General features: G+C 40.6%; 1 protein-coding gene across 2 annotated transcripts in view; it reads left to right on the top strand.

The window, feature by feature from the left end:
* ARHGAP42 (Rho GTPase activating protein 42) overlaps positions 1-15895 on the top strand; it is a 136673-nt gene that overhangs the window by 12723 nt on the left and 108055 nt on the right. For both annotated transcript variants that reach the window (XM_063305865.1, XM_063305864.1), the window contains exon 2: positions 14099-14194. In XM_063305865.1, the coding sequence (XP_063161935.1) occupies positions 14099-14194 (96 nt within the window). The remainder of the gene's footprint in view (positions 1-14098; positions 14195-15895) is intronic.

Raw genomic sequence — 15895 nt, 5'->3', positions numbered from 1 at the left:
AATTACCTCAGAATGTGCTTCATTTCCTTTAAAGCAAATTAGTCTGCTCTTTTTTTCCTCTTGAAAAATTAGCTAAATATGCAAATGCCTTTTTAGTTCTGCTATTTTGTAAAACTCTCCACCCAAGTGTAGAAAATCTTGCCAGGAAGAAGGATGAACAAAGCTTCTTTTTCCCATGACCCTCACTCTAGATGATGATATTGTTCCAAGGGCTCATTACTCAAAATGCGTAGATAACCACTTTAATTTCCTATGTCTTCCTATTCCATACAGCAACACAGCCACTACCCAGAGAAGGCAGTAAAAATATTCATCTGACCTCAACCAAGTTGTTTTTCTTCTGCAATGTTTTTGCCAAACTGAAATTGAAAATGAGTATCTATAGTTTCAGTGCTGATTGGTGGTGGGGCTTCACCTTTCATTTGTGAGTGTTTGTTTCTTAATATGTATCTTGTAAAGGTGTTTGAGTAGTCCTTTAAATTCTATTTGTATGTTGGGTGTTTTCAGACGTAATATAGGAGCAGTTCAGTGTTCCTTCAGTAAGGAACCAGAGCTTGGTGACAGCAAGTTGTCTCACCTGCCTTTGATTCTTAGTTTTCGTGGTTTATATGTTGTTTTGGTTTAATCTTATTTGAAATCAAGAATCTAGGTGTGAAATGTAAGCAAATTTCTTGGTTCAGATTATGTTGACAGAGATCCCCTGTTGGGTAAATGTGTTTTATCATCACACATTTGTCTCTTTCCTCCCCCATCCCTGACATACATCAGTTGTTTACACTTCACATTTTCAAGAATATACTTACATTTATTTTAGTCATATAATTAATTTCTTAGGCATTTTGTTCAGAAAAGTGGGTGTAACAGTATGTTTCAAGGACTGACAAAGAGGTGAAAAGTTGCATCCTGTTGTTTTATAGCCAGGAGCTAAAGAGCGTTACAACTGCTTCCATTCACTCAAGGAAAGTTAGATATTCTTCTGCCTGAAAAAACTGTTTCTGAAACTGCAGAAAAGAGATTAAGGGACTTCAGGATATAGAAATGATAGTTCACAGGGTTATCTGCTGTCCAAAAGTAAGAAACCTTTAAAAACTCATTAGGTGTGTGCAAATTCCTGGGTGTGCCGAAATTTGCTTTTTGTTTGGATCCCAGCCTATAAGCTGAAGAACAACTTTTTAAACCCAGAAAACTCCCCTGAATTTCCTGTTATACCTGAGCTTAGTCCATTTGGGAGCAATCCTTAATACAAACTATGACAAAAAGTCTGGTATGTTTTACAAACTAACAAATGCATCTTGCATCAGCTTATCATTACCCAGTGTAGATAGGTTTGTGTGTGTGTGTGTGTGTGTGTGTGTGTTAGAACTCTGCAATGCTTGTGATTCTTTTAGGAAGAGGTCCCTCAGAACAGGCATGAGTGCAAATGCAGCATATGTAGAGGTATGAACTTGTTAGTCACAAAGCGAGATGTCATGTGACTGCATCACTTAGCAACGGAGTTCTCCATCCCAAGTGCTGTTGTTAAACAAGGACCATGCGGGTTGTTAAGAGAGGACCTCAAGTTATCATGACTTCCTGCTGGCTTCCCCATTGACTTTGCTTGTGGGAAGCCAGCAGGGAACGTTGGAAATTGTGTCCGTGGGGACACTGCAAAGGCTGGAACTCTGAGGAGCTGTCGTAAGTCCCCCTGATTCAGTGCCGTTGTAACTTTGAACAGTCGCTGAACAAATGGTCATAACCTGGGGACTACCTGTATTTGCCAATCATTAAAGTTAGCCATGTCTTTTTCCTGGATCACATGTCTACTGGGTGGAAGCTCCACAACAGTGTTGTGATCCTGGGAACATACAAGGCTGTTTAATTAAGTTACAAAAAAAATGTTGGAGGAGCTTTTTAGAACTGAATCTAAAGCACTGTCCATTTCTACCTACATATATATACAGTATTCAGTGGTATCTATATCAAACCACATTGATGTCAATATGGCAACAGATGTGTTATGACATCATCACACAGTGTCATAATTATAGAATAATCAATTATAGACTACTGCAATGCACTCTACATGGGGCTACCCTTGAAGAGTATCCAGAAGCTACAGCTGGTGCAAAATGCAGCCGCACGGGTGATCTTGGGTTTCCCAAGATCAGCACACGCCACCCCTTTGCTCCGCAAGCTGCATTGGTTGCCAGTCTGCTTCCGGGTCCAATTCAAGGTGTTGGTTATCACCTTTAAAGCCCTACATGGCAAGCGTCCAGGTTACCTAAGGGACCGTCTCCTCCCCATCACATCAACCCGTCCCACCCAATCGTGCAGAGGGCACGCTGTGGACCCCGTCTGCAAGAGAATTCCATCTGGCGGGGTCCAGGAGGCAGGCCTTCTCTGCAATAGCACCTGCCCTTTGGAATATCCTTCCCCCGGAAGCGAGATTGGCTCCCTCCCTCCTGGACTTTAGGAAACAGCTAAAGACCTGGTTCTGTAATTATGCCTGGGGTGGGAGAGAGAGGAGGATGGCCATTCCTGAGGATGGTTAGTTTCTTAGAAGGACTCTGCTCCGCCTGCAAATCACAAAGGACTTCCAGCCATCGAGGTTTTTATTGTATTTATTTTATTGTCTATTATAGTGTTTTACAGTTTTATATTTTTATTTACGTTTTATTGTAAACCGCCCAGAGTCCCTTTTGGGAGATGGGCAGTAATAAATTTGATTAATAAATAAATAAATAGTGTGGTTTTGTCAAGGCGGAAGACCATAAGTTACATATTTGCTTTATTTATTTTCTATCCTGCCTTTATTATTTTTATAAATAACTCAAGGCAGCGAACATACATTTCTTCCTCCTATTTACCCCACAACAACAACCCTGTGAGGTGAGTTGGGCTGAGAGAGATGGACTGGCCCAAGGTCACCCAGCCGGCTTTCAGGCCTAAGGCGGGACTGGAACTCACAGTCTCCTGGTTTCCAGCCCAGCACCTTAACCACTAAACCAAACTGGCTCGCTCATGTTCAAACATTCATGTTCCATTACTTTCCTGTCCTTGCATCTCCTTGGATACCCATATACCTGTTCTATTCTTGCAAAACGGCTTTTGTTAATGGATTATGTTACAAGATTGCCAAATAATAGCAATTTCTCTTACTATCATCAACATTTTCTTTTGGCTTCGAAACAATAAGCTGAAAAGAAATCTGCATACATGAAGATTCAGCTATTTGGGATTGGTAGGAGCTTTATAGAAATCTGATGAAAATAAAGGCATTCCAAAAACATTAAAGTCTCACCAGACTAAAAATGCTGGTTCTAGTCCAATTTTATCCTAGCATTTAAACTCAGCTTATTAGTAAATTTCATTGAAGTCCTGTGTCTGAATAAGAGGAGTGGTCCTGTATATTCCTAACTATGCTTCTAATTGAAGACAGTCCTGCGATTTAGATCTTTGGCAATTTCACTCTCAAAGGTCCAACACAGGGAGAGGTTATATTCACATGCTTTATATTTAGAATATGTTCATTATCTTATATCAAATAAATTGATTGATTGATTGATTATATGCTATAAGTCATTGTCGACTCTTAGCGACCACATAGATAGATTTTCTCCGTGAAGATCTGTCCCTAACTGGTCTTTCGAATCTTCCAGTGGCCCCTGTAACTGAGTCCATCCACCTTGCTGCTGGTCCTGCTCTTCTTTTTTCTTCCACCTTTCCCAGCCTTAGAGCCTTCTCCAGAGAACTCATATGATGGGTCCGAAGTAGGATAATTTGTGCCTGGTCATTTGTTCCTCAAGTGATCAGTCTGGATTGATTTGTTTGATGATTCATTGGTTTGTTTCCTTGGCTGTCCACGGTATTCCCAGGAGTCTTCTCCAACCCCAAATTTCAAAAGTGTTGATACTCTTCCCTATTCTGCTTTTTCAAAGTCCAGTTTTCACTTCCATTTCTCTCTTTGAAAACCACCCCAAAAAAAGCCAAAATATTTGGCCTCACCCTTTCTGAGGGAATTCTATGGGCCACAAAAGGTGGCGGTGGGGTTGTCACAGGGAATACCATGGCTTGCACAATTCTGATCTTTGATACTGCAAAGTTCACGTGACTCTTCTTGTGCAAAAAAAAAAGTCATATTATGGCTTATCCATTAGGCAAGGAAAGTGCAAAGTGTTATGGGCCAGGTAGACCTATAGATATTGTAATTAGATTGTTAGCCGGGGAATTCTGGGAGTTGAAGTCTTGGGCAACTTGGGCAACTCATAAAAGTTTGAGAAACACTACTAGATGATTAAAATCTTTCGTTTTTTGAGTGTTCTTGGTCAGAGGGGCAAAATCAACCCCACCGCCGCCTTTTGTGGCCCATAGACTTCCCTCAGAAAGGGTGAGGCCAAATACTTTGGCTCCTTTTTTTTTCCATTTTGAATTTTGGGGTGGTTTTCAAAGAGAGAAATTAAGGGGCAAAGCCATGTCTCCAAATTTGAGCCCTTGTATTGTTCATATCAATTGTTATTAAATTCAAATTAAAGGTAATAATTTTTCACCTGTTATTAAATTTTTAAAAAATGGTTGGATGATAGGTAGGGAGGAAGTATGAAATATTGCATATAGGGTCATTGTCCATTTCATCTTACAGAGTATCCTAGGCATTAATGGGAGATGTGGGCTTAATTTGAGTCAATCGATTCCAAGCTAGCACATGACAGAAATGCAGAATATTGAACAAAGTATGTGAAAAACCATTCCTTGCAGAAGACAACAGATCTTCTGTTGATGCAGGCTAATAAGCCTGTAAATTTTTTGGCCAGAAGATTTAGGCCATGTAGTCTTTCCTCTTTGCTGGTTAGGCTTATCTTCTTTTCTGCATTTGCTTGCATCTGTTTTTTTCACTGCCAGGCCGTTTTTATTATGCAGACCATCTGGCTAATAAACTCTTTAGAAAACTGGCCAAGAAGAGAAACATGTGCAGATAGAGAGGTCTTGCTGGAAAAGGAAATGTTCTGAGTTCAGGATAATGCTTCGGTTAAGCTTCTGCTAACAGAAAGAGATGGATGGAGTGCAAAGAAAATCATGTTCTGTGAAATTGAATGGCTTTTTCTAAATAAGCAACCAGAACGAAAGATTGGTTGTAAGTAGTTCATTATCCAGCTTTTGGCAGCATCTAGCGATATATCCTTGTCTTGGCAATTTCTAGAGTTCATGCTTCACCTTTTGGCACCTGACATATAACTTCGGAACCTGCATTTAGCTGTCATAACTAGTAGATAGGATTTAGCATCCTAGAGAGGTTTACTCAATCCATTTTTAAAAGAAATCCTAGTATTTCATAAATAATGATCGACCTAGATTTTTTTTTTAAAAAATGACAACAATTAGGAACTTCTGTCACTAAATTTTTCTGGATGGCTTTCAGTAAATAAATATTAACAATGAATAGAGCCAGAAAGTCAGGTGCAACATAGATACAATAAATAATAAGTAGACAGCCACTCCTGAATAAAATTACTTGCAGTATGTTAAGACTGGAATGCCTAGATGATATGAGCTACATTGAAAAGGTCCAAAAGAACAGAAAGGTTTTTGTGTGGCATGCAAAAATTTGCAGGGATAGCTTAACCTGTATGAAAAGGATATTTTACAACCCAGGTGCCAGAATTAAAAACTCCCACTCTATAATAGTTACCTGTCTTACTTCATTTAGTGAGGCCTCTGAAGGTCTTAAGCTTTGAGGAACATATGTTCCATTGCTTGTTAGATTTATATCATGCCTCTTTGTTAGGAGCCCAAGATGGCTTCCTCCATTTTTCCCCACAACAACACCCCTGTGAGGTAGGCTGAGGTTGAGAGAAAACGGCTGGCCCAAAGACATTCAGAGAACTTTCCTGGCTGAGGGTAGACTTGAATCTGGGCCAATCTGCTGCCAGTCCAATAGCTTAATCCCTATCCTGCATTACAGGTAGTCCTCACTTAACAACCACAATTGGGACTGGAATTTAGGTTGCCAAGCAATGTCATTAAGTCAATCCAGACCTGATTTTACGGCCATTTTTGCAGTGGCCATTAAGCGAATCACATCATTAAATGAATCACATAGTTCCCTATTGGTTTGCTTACTGGAAGACAGCCAGGAAGGTCGAAAATGGTGCCAAGTGCCCGGATCACAATCACGTGTTGATGCTGTGACAATTGTAAGTTATTTTTTCAGCACCGTCATAACTCCAGACGGTTGCTAAATGAATGGTTATTAAGCGAGGACTAGCTGTAGTGCATTTTAAGAGAGAAGGTGGCCAATTATTTAGAGCAAAACCCTATCAGTGTTTTTGAAGCCAGGGTCTCATACTGTGACCATAATCAGTATTTTGCCCGCTGAAGATGTAGTCATCCGGTGACCCTATGACATGTTTGGGAAATGTTTGGGGCCTGTTTTCCCTCCCCCTCCCCTTGTTTTTTAGTAGGTGCTTTAATTCTCATGTATTTCATGCTTACCTTGCTTAATTTCTTGCTGAAACTTAAAAAGGTTTTGGGGAGTGGGGTCTTAATATGCTGCTTTCCAATGAACCTTTTTGAAGAAAGTTTGCAAATCCAATGAAATCCAGAATAAAGGCAATCCCTTAACAATAGGAAGGTGGTGGTAGTGGATAATATTTCTGGGGAGGATCGAAGGTGGGTTCCTAAGGACACCAACAGCCTGTCAGTGATGAGACCAGGCATATCACAGGGTGGGGGTTATTCCACAAGAGGGGGACCACTCCTATGGAAGATCCAATGAGAAGCCAAAGAGAAAATAGAGTAGGGAGGATAGAATCTATCCTAAAGAGTATGGTGCTTGAGATACTTCTTGGTCTTTCAGGTCTCCCAGTGGTGCACCCATGGCCACAGTAACTGAATCCATCCACCATGCGGCTGTTTGTCATCGTCTTTTCTTTCCTTCAGCACTGTAGACTTCTCAGAGAGCTGGGTCTTTGCATAACATGTCTGAAGTAGGACAATTTGTGCCTGGTCATTTGTGCCTTGAGTCAGCACTCTGTGTTGATTGGTTTGATGATTCATTAGTTTGTTTTCCACTGTATTCTCAGGAGTCTTCTCCAACCCAGAAGTTCAAAAGTGTCAACACTCTTCCTATCTTGCTTCTTTGGAGTCCAACTTTCGCTTCCATAGGGTGTCACAAGGAATGCCATGGCTTGCATGATTCTGACCTTTATAGGTATGGACACATCACAGCATCTAAATGTCTTTTCCAAGGGCTTCATGGCTGCCCTACCAAGTGGCATATTCCTTGTTATTACTGATACAATTTTCAGTGTTCAGTTTTTTTAATTATAGCTACAGCTTTCTGGCTACTAGCTTTTAGGTAGTGCAGAATCAGGATTTACTTCCTAGTCATCTTAAAAGTAGAGCAGTAGAAGAGCTCCAAGGCAGGAAGGGTAAAAGCTCCTACCAGATGGAGGTCCTGCTGATAGTTTTTACAGCTTTGCCATCTTCACTGGGAACATGATAAAACCGTGGAGTGGGTGTACTCCATGTGTATGCTCCATGTGTATGCAAAGTTGAACAAGGCTACCCTGGGGGATGCGGGGAATTAGCTTCAGGGAAAGAACTTCTTGGAGCAAGAAAGGAATTATTCGATGTTATGAAAACGGCCTGAGGGAGAATTGCCATTTGTCCCTCAGGCCATTTGCATGCCACCAAATAATTCTTTTCTTGCACCAAGAAGTTCTTTCCTTGAAGCTAATTTTAAAAATAGAGGGTTGTCAGGTTCTTGCATCTTTTTTTCTTCCGCCTCTTCTTCTTTGTTGCTTCTTTGTATACTTTAAAATGCTTTTTTTCCACTTTAAGCATCTTTGATAGAAAGGGGGAATGCCAAAAAATTAAATAACCCTATTGCATTGAGAGGAAGGGCAGCGACCAGTCTGTTGAGCAAACTTCATCCTTGGAACTATCTTGTTTAGTATATATTTAAGATCAAAATAGTTTTGCATTTGGATAAAAGGTTAATCAATTAGAAAGGGGGATTATCTTGCTAATGCCTACAGCATGTGGGTTCTTAAACCGGCTCTTTAAATTTCTGGCCAGATTGGGAGACTGTGAGTTCTAGTCCTGCCTTAGGCACAAAGCCAGCTGAGTGACCTTGGCCCAGTCCCTCTCTCACCGCCCTAGGAAGAAGAAGGCAATGGAAAACCACTTCTGAAATCTTGCCAAGAAAACTGCAGGGACTAGTCCAGGCGGTCACCAAGATCCAGACTCAAAGGCGCGCACATGCACACATACACACTGGTCAAGAAATCTGATGCTCTAAAGCATTGTTTCCCAACCTGAACAACTTGCACATGTGTGGACTGCAAATTCTATCATTCTCAGCAATGGCCATGTTGGGTGGGGAGTTGTGGCAGCTGAAATCCTCACATCTCAAAATTGTGCAGGTTGGGTAACACTGGTTTAGAGCATCAGATTTCTTGAGGTTCAGCCTCCCATCTTCCGCTAATGTAACTGGAACTAACGATTAACTATCTCTGCAACTCACATCACCAATTAAGTCAAGAAAAATAGATAATTTTCAATCTTTAACTTGTAAATGGGATTTTAATGCCCCTCTTTTCTTTCCCAAACTCACTATCTGTTTTTAAGATTCTTTTTGTTGGTTTAATGTTGCAAACTCTATTCAGTAGTCTGATCAGGACATTTCTCAGCTGGAGAATTAGTCATGAAACTCCCTTAACAGCCAACCTGATCCCTATAATATGAAGCCACCATATGCTTATTTTGGGTTCGCATGGGGATTGCAGCAGAGCCCAACAGGCTTGGCTAGGGCCTGTGTTGAATGAATTGGGAACCATAAAATATGCCTTGCATTTAGCAATATCCATAGATTGCGGAGTAGACATGCAGGGGTTGATGTAAAAAGGATTTCCTGAAGGCAGAAGGCTTTTGAAAACCACAACCACTTTAAAGGAAGGGCAGTATTATTTTGGAATGCATATTTTTCAGTGTTTTCATTTCTATGTTGATTAGCAAATGGGGTCTGGGATTTTGACAGCATTTCTGTTTAAAAACCTTCTGTATGCCCTATGTTTCTAACTTGGCACAACTAACTTGGTGTCTGTGGGTTGAGGTTTTGTAACAGAGGTATAATCTCTGAAGCAATCTTGTTTCCATCCAATTGCTGGTTTAAAGGTTTGAACTTTTGGGGGAGTTGTACACAACAGAATATACTCAGCATGCGCTGAATGAGCATGCATTTAAAAAAAGCATTTTAAAATGCTTTAATCAGTATTTTAAAAAGTTTGATTTGGAGATCAATTTTAAACAGTATAAAAGGATGATGAAAGGATAAAATAAGAAAAGGGATATCGGATATTAGGTGGCGCTGCGGGTTAAACCGCTGAGCTAATGAGCTTGCCAATCGGAAGGTCGGTTTGAATCCGCGTGACGGGGTGAGCTCCCGTTGCTAGTCCCAGCTCCTGCCAACCGAGCAGTTCGAAAACATGCCAATGTGAGTAGATTAATAGGTACCGCTTTGGTGGGCAGGTAATGGCGTTCTGTTTATTCATGCCGGCCACATGACCACGGAAGTGTCTACGGACAAACGCCGGCTCTTCGGCTTTGAAATGGAGATGAGCACCACCCCCTAGAGTTGGACATGACTGGACTTAATGTCAAGGGAAACCTTTACCTTTACCTATATCGGGTATTAGGACTGTGCAAAGCTTTTGAAAGAACTGCTTTGCAACATGCAGGAGCACAAATAAAGCACCTCTCTATGGATCATTAAAACAGTGCTGTTTTTTTCAGGGCTCACGTGGCTGCTTTAAAAGCTATCCCCAGCTGTATCCATGTGTGTGCGCGCGTGTGCATGCGCGCAGACTGTCACTTCTTTTGGAAGAAAGCAGGGCTGTGCATGTAGAAGCAGTTGGAAGCAATTTGCAGAAACGGCTGCTTTAATGATTCACAAAGAGTTGTTCCACATGTTGCAAAGCACCTCTTTTGAAAGTTTTGCCTAGCCCTACTGATCATTACACATTTACACAACTCAATGACTACTAGCCGTTAAGGTTATATTTTGCCCCCAGAATCAGAAACAATATGCTTCTCAATATCCATTGATGGAGATTCCCAGCAGGGATGTGCAATTGCACTTCTGCTGCCTGTAGGGTTTGTAAAGGCTGCTATTTGGAAAGAAAATATAGGACTAGATAGTAGGCCTGTGCAAGGTATTGTGCATTGTAGAACGGCTTTGAGGCAGTGCCTTGACTTGGAAGAGCGAGGCATTGCACCTTGGCATCTCCTTTGCTTGGAAGTGTCTTCTGTACATGTTTCAAATAGCCAGAACCCTGCCTCCATGACATCACCAGGGGCAAACTACCTCCATTTCTCCTCCCAAGTCCCAGCAACTTGTGACATCATGGGACTTCCATGGAGATGTCTGCCCTGAGATGCAGAAGGTTGAAAGCTGTTGAATAAGCCATGATGCTTTGTACTACTGTACTTTGCAAAGCAGTCTTCAAAGCTTCATTTCGAAAACTACTAGATTACAAGTACCTGTTCTGATTTCAAAAACTACTAGATTACAAGTATCTGTTCTGATCTTTCAGGCTATTGTCATAGTGTGTTCCTGAAAAAGGGTAAACTGAGGGTTCCACCCTGCATGAAGTGGGGTGGGGAGGGAGCCTGTCAAATCAACTTCTTAGCTGCTGCCCCAGCACCTTGCTTCCTGAGATATGGAATACTGCTGGTTTTTAAGAAGACATTGAAGACCTTACTGTTCTGCAGGGGATTTGGTCACCAATGGTAGAAGAACTACCTTAATTTAGTTAGGTTCTGAATTGTTTATCCTGTGTTGTTTTTAGTGTGATTGATTATGTGCATCAAGTCATTGTCAGTTCTTAGCGACCACATAGATAGATTTTCTCCAGGACAGTCTGTCCCTAACCTGGTCCTTCAGGTCTTCCGACAGTTTTGGAAGACCTTGTCACAGTAACTGAATGACTCCTTGCTGTTGATCATCCTCTTCTTCTCTTTCCTTCCACCTTTCCCAGCATTAGAGCCTTCTTCAAAGAGCTAGGTTTATGCAAACTGTTTTGATTGTAATTGTCTTGAATCCTGTAGCATTTCAAATTTTAAGTCCAACATTTCAATAAATGAATAAATACCATCCCTCCCTCACCCATTTTAGATTACTTGATGTGAATGCCCTCTCATTCCTTAGTTTTCTTTCCTCTTCCTTTTCTTTTTGCCTTTGAATCAATGTTTACTCCTAGTGACTGCCTGGGCAAGTCCCTACAGTTTTCTTGGCAGGATCTCAGAAGTGGTTTGCCATTGCCTGCTTCCTAGAGCTGAGAGAGAGGGACTGACCCAAGGTCACCCAGCCAGCTTTCATGCCCAAGGTGGGACTAGAACTCACGGTCTCCCAGTTTCCAGCCTGGGCCTTAACCACTACACCAAACTGGCTTGTTGGTTTTCTTTGCCCCTTCAAAAGTTTCATTTAGGATGAAAATGCTAAAATTTCCTAAAAATACTAAAAGAAACAGACCTAGAATTCTGGGTAATTTCACAAAAGTAATCAATGTCCAGTCCTTCAGATCCAATTGTTCAGACTTTGCAAAGAACAGTTCATTTTTTTCTGTTCACTGGTACTTCTCATGAACTTTTTTTTTTAAAAAAGGAGGCCTAGGTATATTTAAAAAAAAATTCTGACCAACGCTTGTATTGTAAAAACTCTGTTTTTCTTCTCCTCCAGATTAATCTCTATTACCATTTTCCCTTACCGGAGGACTTCAATTCTGAGCAACCTCACAATTTTGGCCCCATGTGGCAAAGTTCTGAAATACTTTGCATATATTTTGCTAGCATCTGTTCTAACGTACATTATGCTTTGATTATTTAACCTATAGCTATACCATTTAACCTATAGCTATACCATTTAACCCATAGCTATACCACCACGGCGTTCCGTGAGTCATGCTGGCCACATGACCCGGAAGTGTCTATGACAACGCCGGCTCCAAGGCTTAGAAACGGAGATGAGCACCGCCCCCTAGAGTCGGACACGACTGGACTTTACGTCAAGGGAAACCTTTACCTTTACCTATACCATTGAATTCTGCTTGTCCAGTGTAATACTTTTAGGCACATACATGTCAAGAATATGGATCAGAGAGTGAATATGGACCGCCAGCCCTCTTGGTCCTTGCTATCATTTTGATTACAGCATTTAAAAGTGAGATGTGATGGGAAAAAAATTGCTGGAGACAGTAAAAGAGATGAAGTTAAAGCTTTCATTACAGAAATTGTAGATGTCACTTTTTTGAATAGCTGTCAGCCTAGATCAGACAGCATTTTTAAAGGAAATTGCTTTGATGGTGGGCTAACTCCCAAATGTTCCTGAATGACATAGGGCATTTTAATCAATTTCAGACAGTCTTCTGATCTGAGTTTAGAGCAAGCATCCTTGATACAGAATGGGACAGAGAAGTACACTCACGTTGGGTTTGTGGACCTGTTTAATAGAGTAGAAATGGACATAAAAGCCATTGGTCTGTTTTTCCTATAGGGCAGATAAGAAGATACGGTGCCAAGGAACTATTTGATCCCATAGTTGAATTATGGGACCAAGCAGTTATTTTTGTTTTATCCCAAATGAACTCTCCAGTGGCCTCGGGAAGTGTGACATATCAGTGGTGGCAGGGTAGGAACAAGCCTGATTCTTTCAGGAAAGCCTGCTATTTAATTGACTTGGTTTTTAACTTGAAGAATCCTTCACAGGCCTCTAAGGGAAAACAGACATCTTTCTGCAACACAGTTGGAAAGAATAAGGTTCATCTTTTGCTGCCAAAACAAACTAACACTTGGTTGTCAGTTTTCAGATGTTTAGTTGCAAAACACAAATGATCTATTTCTTCAGTGCATGTTTTTGTACAGCTAACAAGAAGAGGTATCACTGTTTTTGCACAACATTCACTCAGTGCCCTTTTTTAAATAGAAAACATACCTTTACAAAAGAAATGAGATTGTGCAGTAGCTCAATACATCAAGAAGGATACCAGATGAGCTTCTGTTTTTAATCATCATAATTCAATTCACAGCTAGTTCTTCAGCATTTCTAAAGGCAGAGCTGCAGAGAGCAAAGCATTTGGATGGATTCATAAGTGTTTCTGCTTTGTTCTAAAGGTGAATGAAGGTCTCATGGGGCAGCGAAGTATAAGATTGCACACTTAAAATGATGGACCTATTAAAAAATCTGTACCTGTTTCCCAATGTAGAATTTTAGATTATGAGATTATACAGCTCAAGAATCTGTTTATACTCTGTAAAGTGCCAGAGGGTGCAAGTGAATGATATTGATGCTTCCTGAAGTCATTATGACCGAAAGATACTTCTTTAATATAGTCTCTTTTTCTTTGCTTCTTCTATTCTCAAATTACATAGCATGAACAAGTGCCTACATTGTGATGTGTGATAATTCATAATCCATTGTACTCCCCCATCCTTTCAAATCTCCATATTTAGGATACAAGAAACAAGAAGATTTAAAATAACAGAAAAAGAAACCTACTGTATGTACTTGCAAATAAGTCAAGAATTTTAGGTGCCAAAATACACCCCAAAAATTGGGTTTGGCTTAATCATGAGTATATACGGTAATGCTTTTTTAAAGTACCCGTACATCCCATATGTGCTTGCGGATAAGCTCGTTAGCAGATAAGCTGACCCTCGAATTTTTGAGCAAAATGCCACGAAAAATGGATAATCCATGGATTTTGAGGGTTGGCTTATCCGCGGCTGGTGCATTTTTCACAGAATTTTGGTTAAAAATTCAAGGCTCAGCTTATCTGCAGATGGGCTTATACAAGAGTATATATGGTACTTGTTATACCTCTGGTAATGTAAACTAAGGAATGTTAATTTTAGACATGGAACTTGGAAATTTATTTGTGAAAAATGTAATGACTCCTAAGCTATGATTCAGTGTGCTATGGAATTCCAATAGATAGACTATCTATTGCTTTTTCAAGTATTGACCAGTGTTTTGAATCTTACAACTTTTAATATTCCTTGTATCGGTGAAATACTGTATTCTAAGTAGGACTTTGAGACTAATTTTTGTTCTTTTATTTTATAGATCTCTCAATGGCAGTACAAAAATTTTCCCAGTCACTTCAAGATTTTCAGTTTGAATGCATTGGAGATGCTGAAACAGATGACGAAATTAGCATTGGTGAGTGTTCTTTGTTGCAACTTGAATTAATAAGATTTTACTAACTATTAAGGGTCTCCAATTCTCTGTAACTGGATTCTCTCCCCATTGGGCCACTGCTATCAGCTGCTCAATGAGAAGGATCTCAGAAATTGCTATTGTCATTTTAAAGAACATCTATTCCGGTTTTTCTTATTATGAATGTTAATTGTAAGGGGTATTGGTAACACCTGTATTCTGAATGGCAAGTTATTATTGAAGTTATTGTTGTTCTACATAAACTTGAATTCGGAATGACATTGTTAGGTACAGGTAGTTCTTGTTTAACATCCACTCATTCAGTGACCCTTTGAAGTTATGATAGTGCTGAACGGGGGGTACTTACGAGTCCTCGTACTTGCGGCCATCACAGCATCTCTGTGGTCATGTGATTGCAATTCAGGCACTTCGCAATCAGTTCACAGTTATGATGTCACAGTGTTCTGTGGTCGCATGATGACCATTTGCAACCTTCACTGCTGGCTCTTGACAAGTGAAGTTAATGGGGAAGCCAGCAGGAGGTTGTAAATGGTCATCATGTGACTACGGGATGCTGTGACTGTGTGGCATTCACCTAACAGTGGCAACCGGGACTGCTGGAACTGCCATCATACGTTGGTGTGGTCACATGATCTCACACCTTACGATCACGTCCCTTAGCAATGAAGTTACCAGTCCCAGTTACCATTGGTAAGCGAGGACTACTTGTATTCGGTTTGGTAAATATATAATTCTTGGGAGTCTAATTGTAATATGTCGAGTTTGAAGATTTAGAGTTTTGAATCTTGCATGCCAGATAACAGCTTTTTTTTTATGGGGGGCGAGAGAGGGAAGGAGTATTCTCTGGAATCAGTAGGCATTTAATCTGGATTTCAGGAGATAAGAACTCCCTGCTTCTTAACAGTCTTATATCATTGCCCCTTCAAGTAGAGTTTCATGACTTCCTATATATCACTATTATTATTTAAAATGCTTTTTTATGTTACTTGTTAGCAGCTTGAATAATTGTCGCAAGCTAAACTGTCAACATCAATATAAAGTAGGGGATGTAGAAAATACCTTTATTTAATTGATCCATCTTACCTCAGAAATGTGGACACTTATTGTGAGAAGGCTATATCATTCTCACAAATGCAAACTTTTCAAATGGTTGATTTGTGTGTACCTTCCTTCCTAGCATGAATTTATGCTTCCCACCCAAAATTTCATCTGCCCTATTGTTTCACCTGTTGCTTTACTCATGACCCTCTTCTACTTTGTGCATCTGTAGTTCTTTGATGTGATTAGATTAAGTATCATTGATTTCCATGACTTCCTTATCTGTCTTGCCTCAAACTCCTCTGGAGTTTTGTAAAAAAGTGTCTCCTGATGTGAAGAATTCATGTAATACAGCTGCACAGTTTGCTTCTGGGTCCAATTCAAGGTGTTGGTTATCACCTTTAAAGCCCTACACGGCATGGAGCCAGGCTACCTGAGGAACTGCCTCACCCCCATTACATCAACCCGCCCCACCCGATCATCCAGAGAGGGCATGTTATGGACCCTGTCCATGAGGGATTGCCAGTTGGCAGGGTCCAGGAGGAGGGCCTTCTCTGCCATGGCCCCCGCCCTTTGGAATAACTTAACCCCAGAGGGGAGACTCTTCAGCAAAGGATCGTTACCTTGTCGTGGTGCTGGAGGTTG

The sequence above is a fragment of the Candoia aspera genome, chromosome 5, assembly GCF_035149785.1.
Source record: "Candoia aspera isolate rCanAsp1 chromosome 5, rCanAsp1.hap2, whole genome shotgun sequence".
Lineage (NCBI taxonomy): Eukaryota > Metazoa > Chordata > Lepidosauria > Squamata > Boidae > Candoia > Candoia aspera.
Note: the sequence above shows the minus strand (reverse complement) of the source record. Positions and strands in the feature narration are given on the sequence as shown.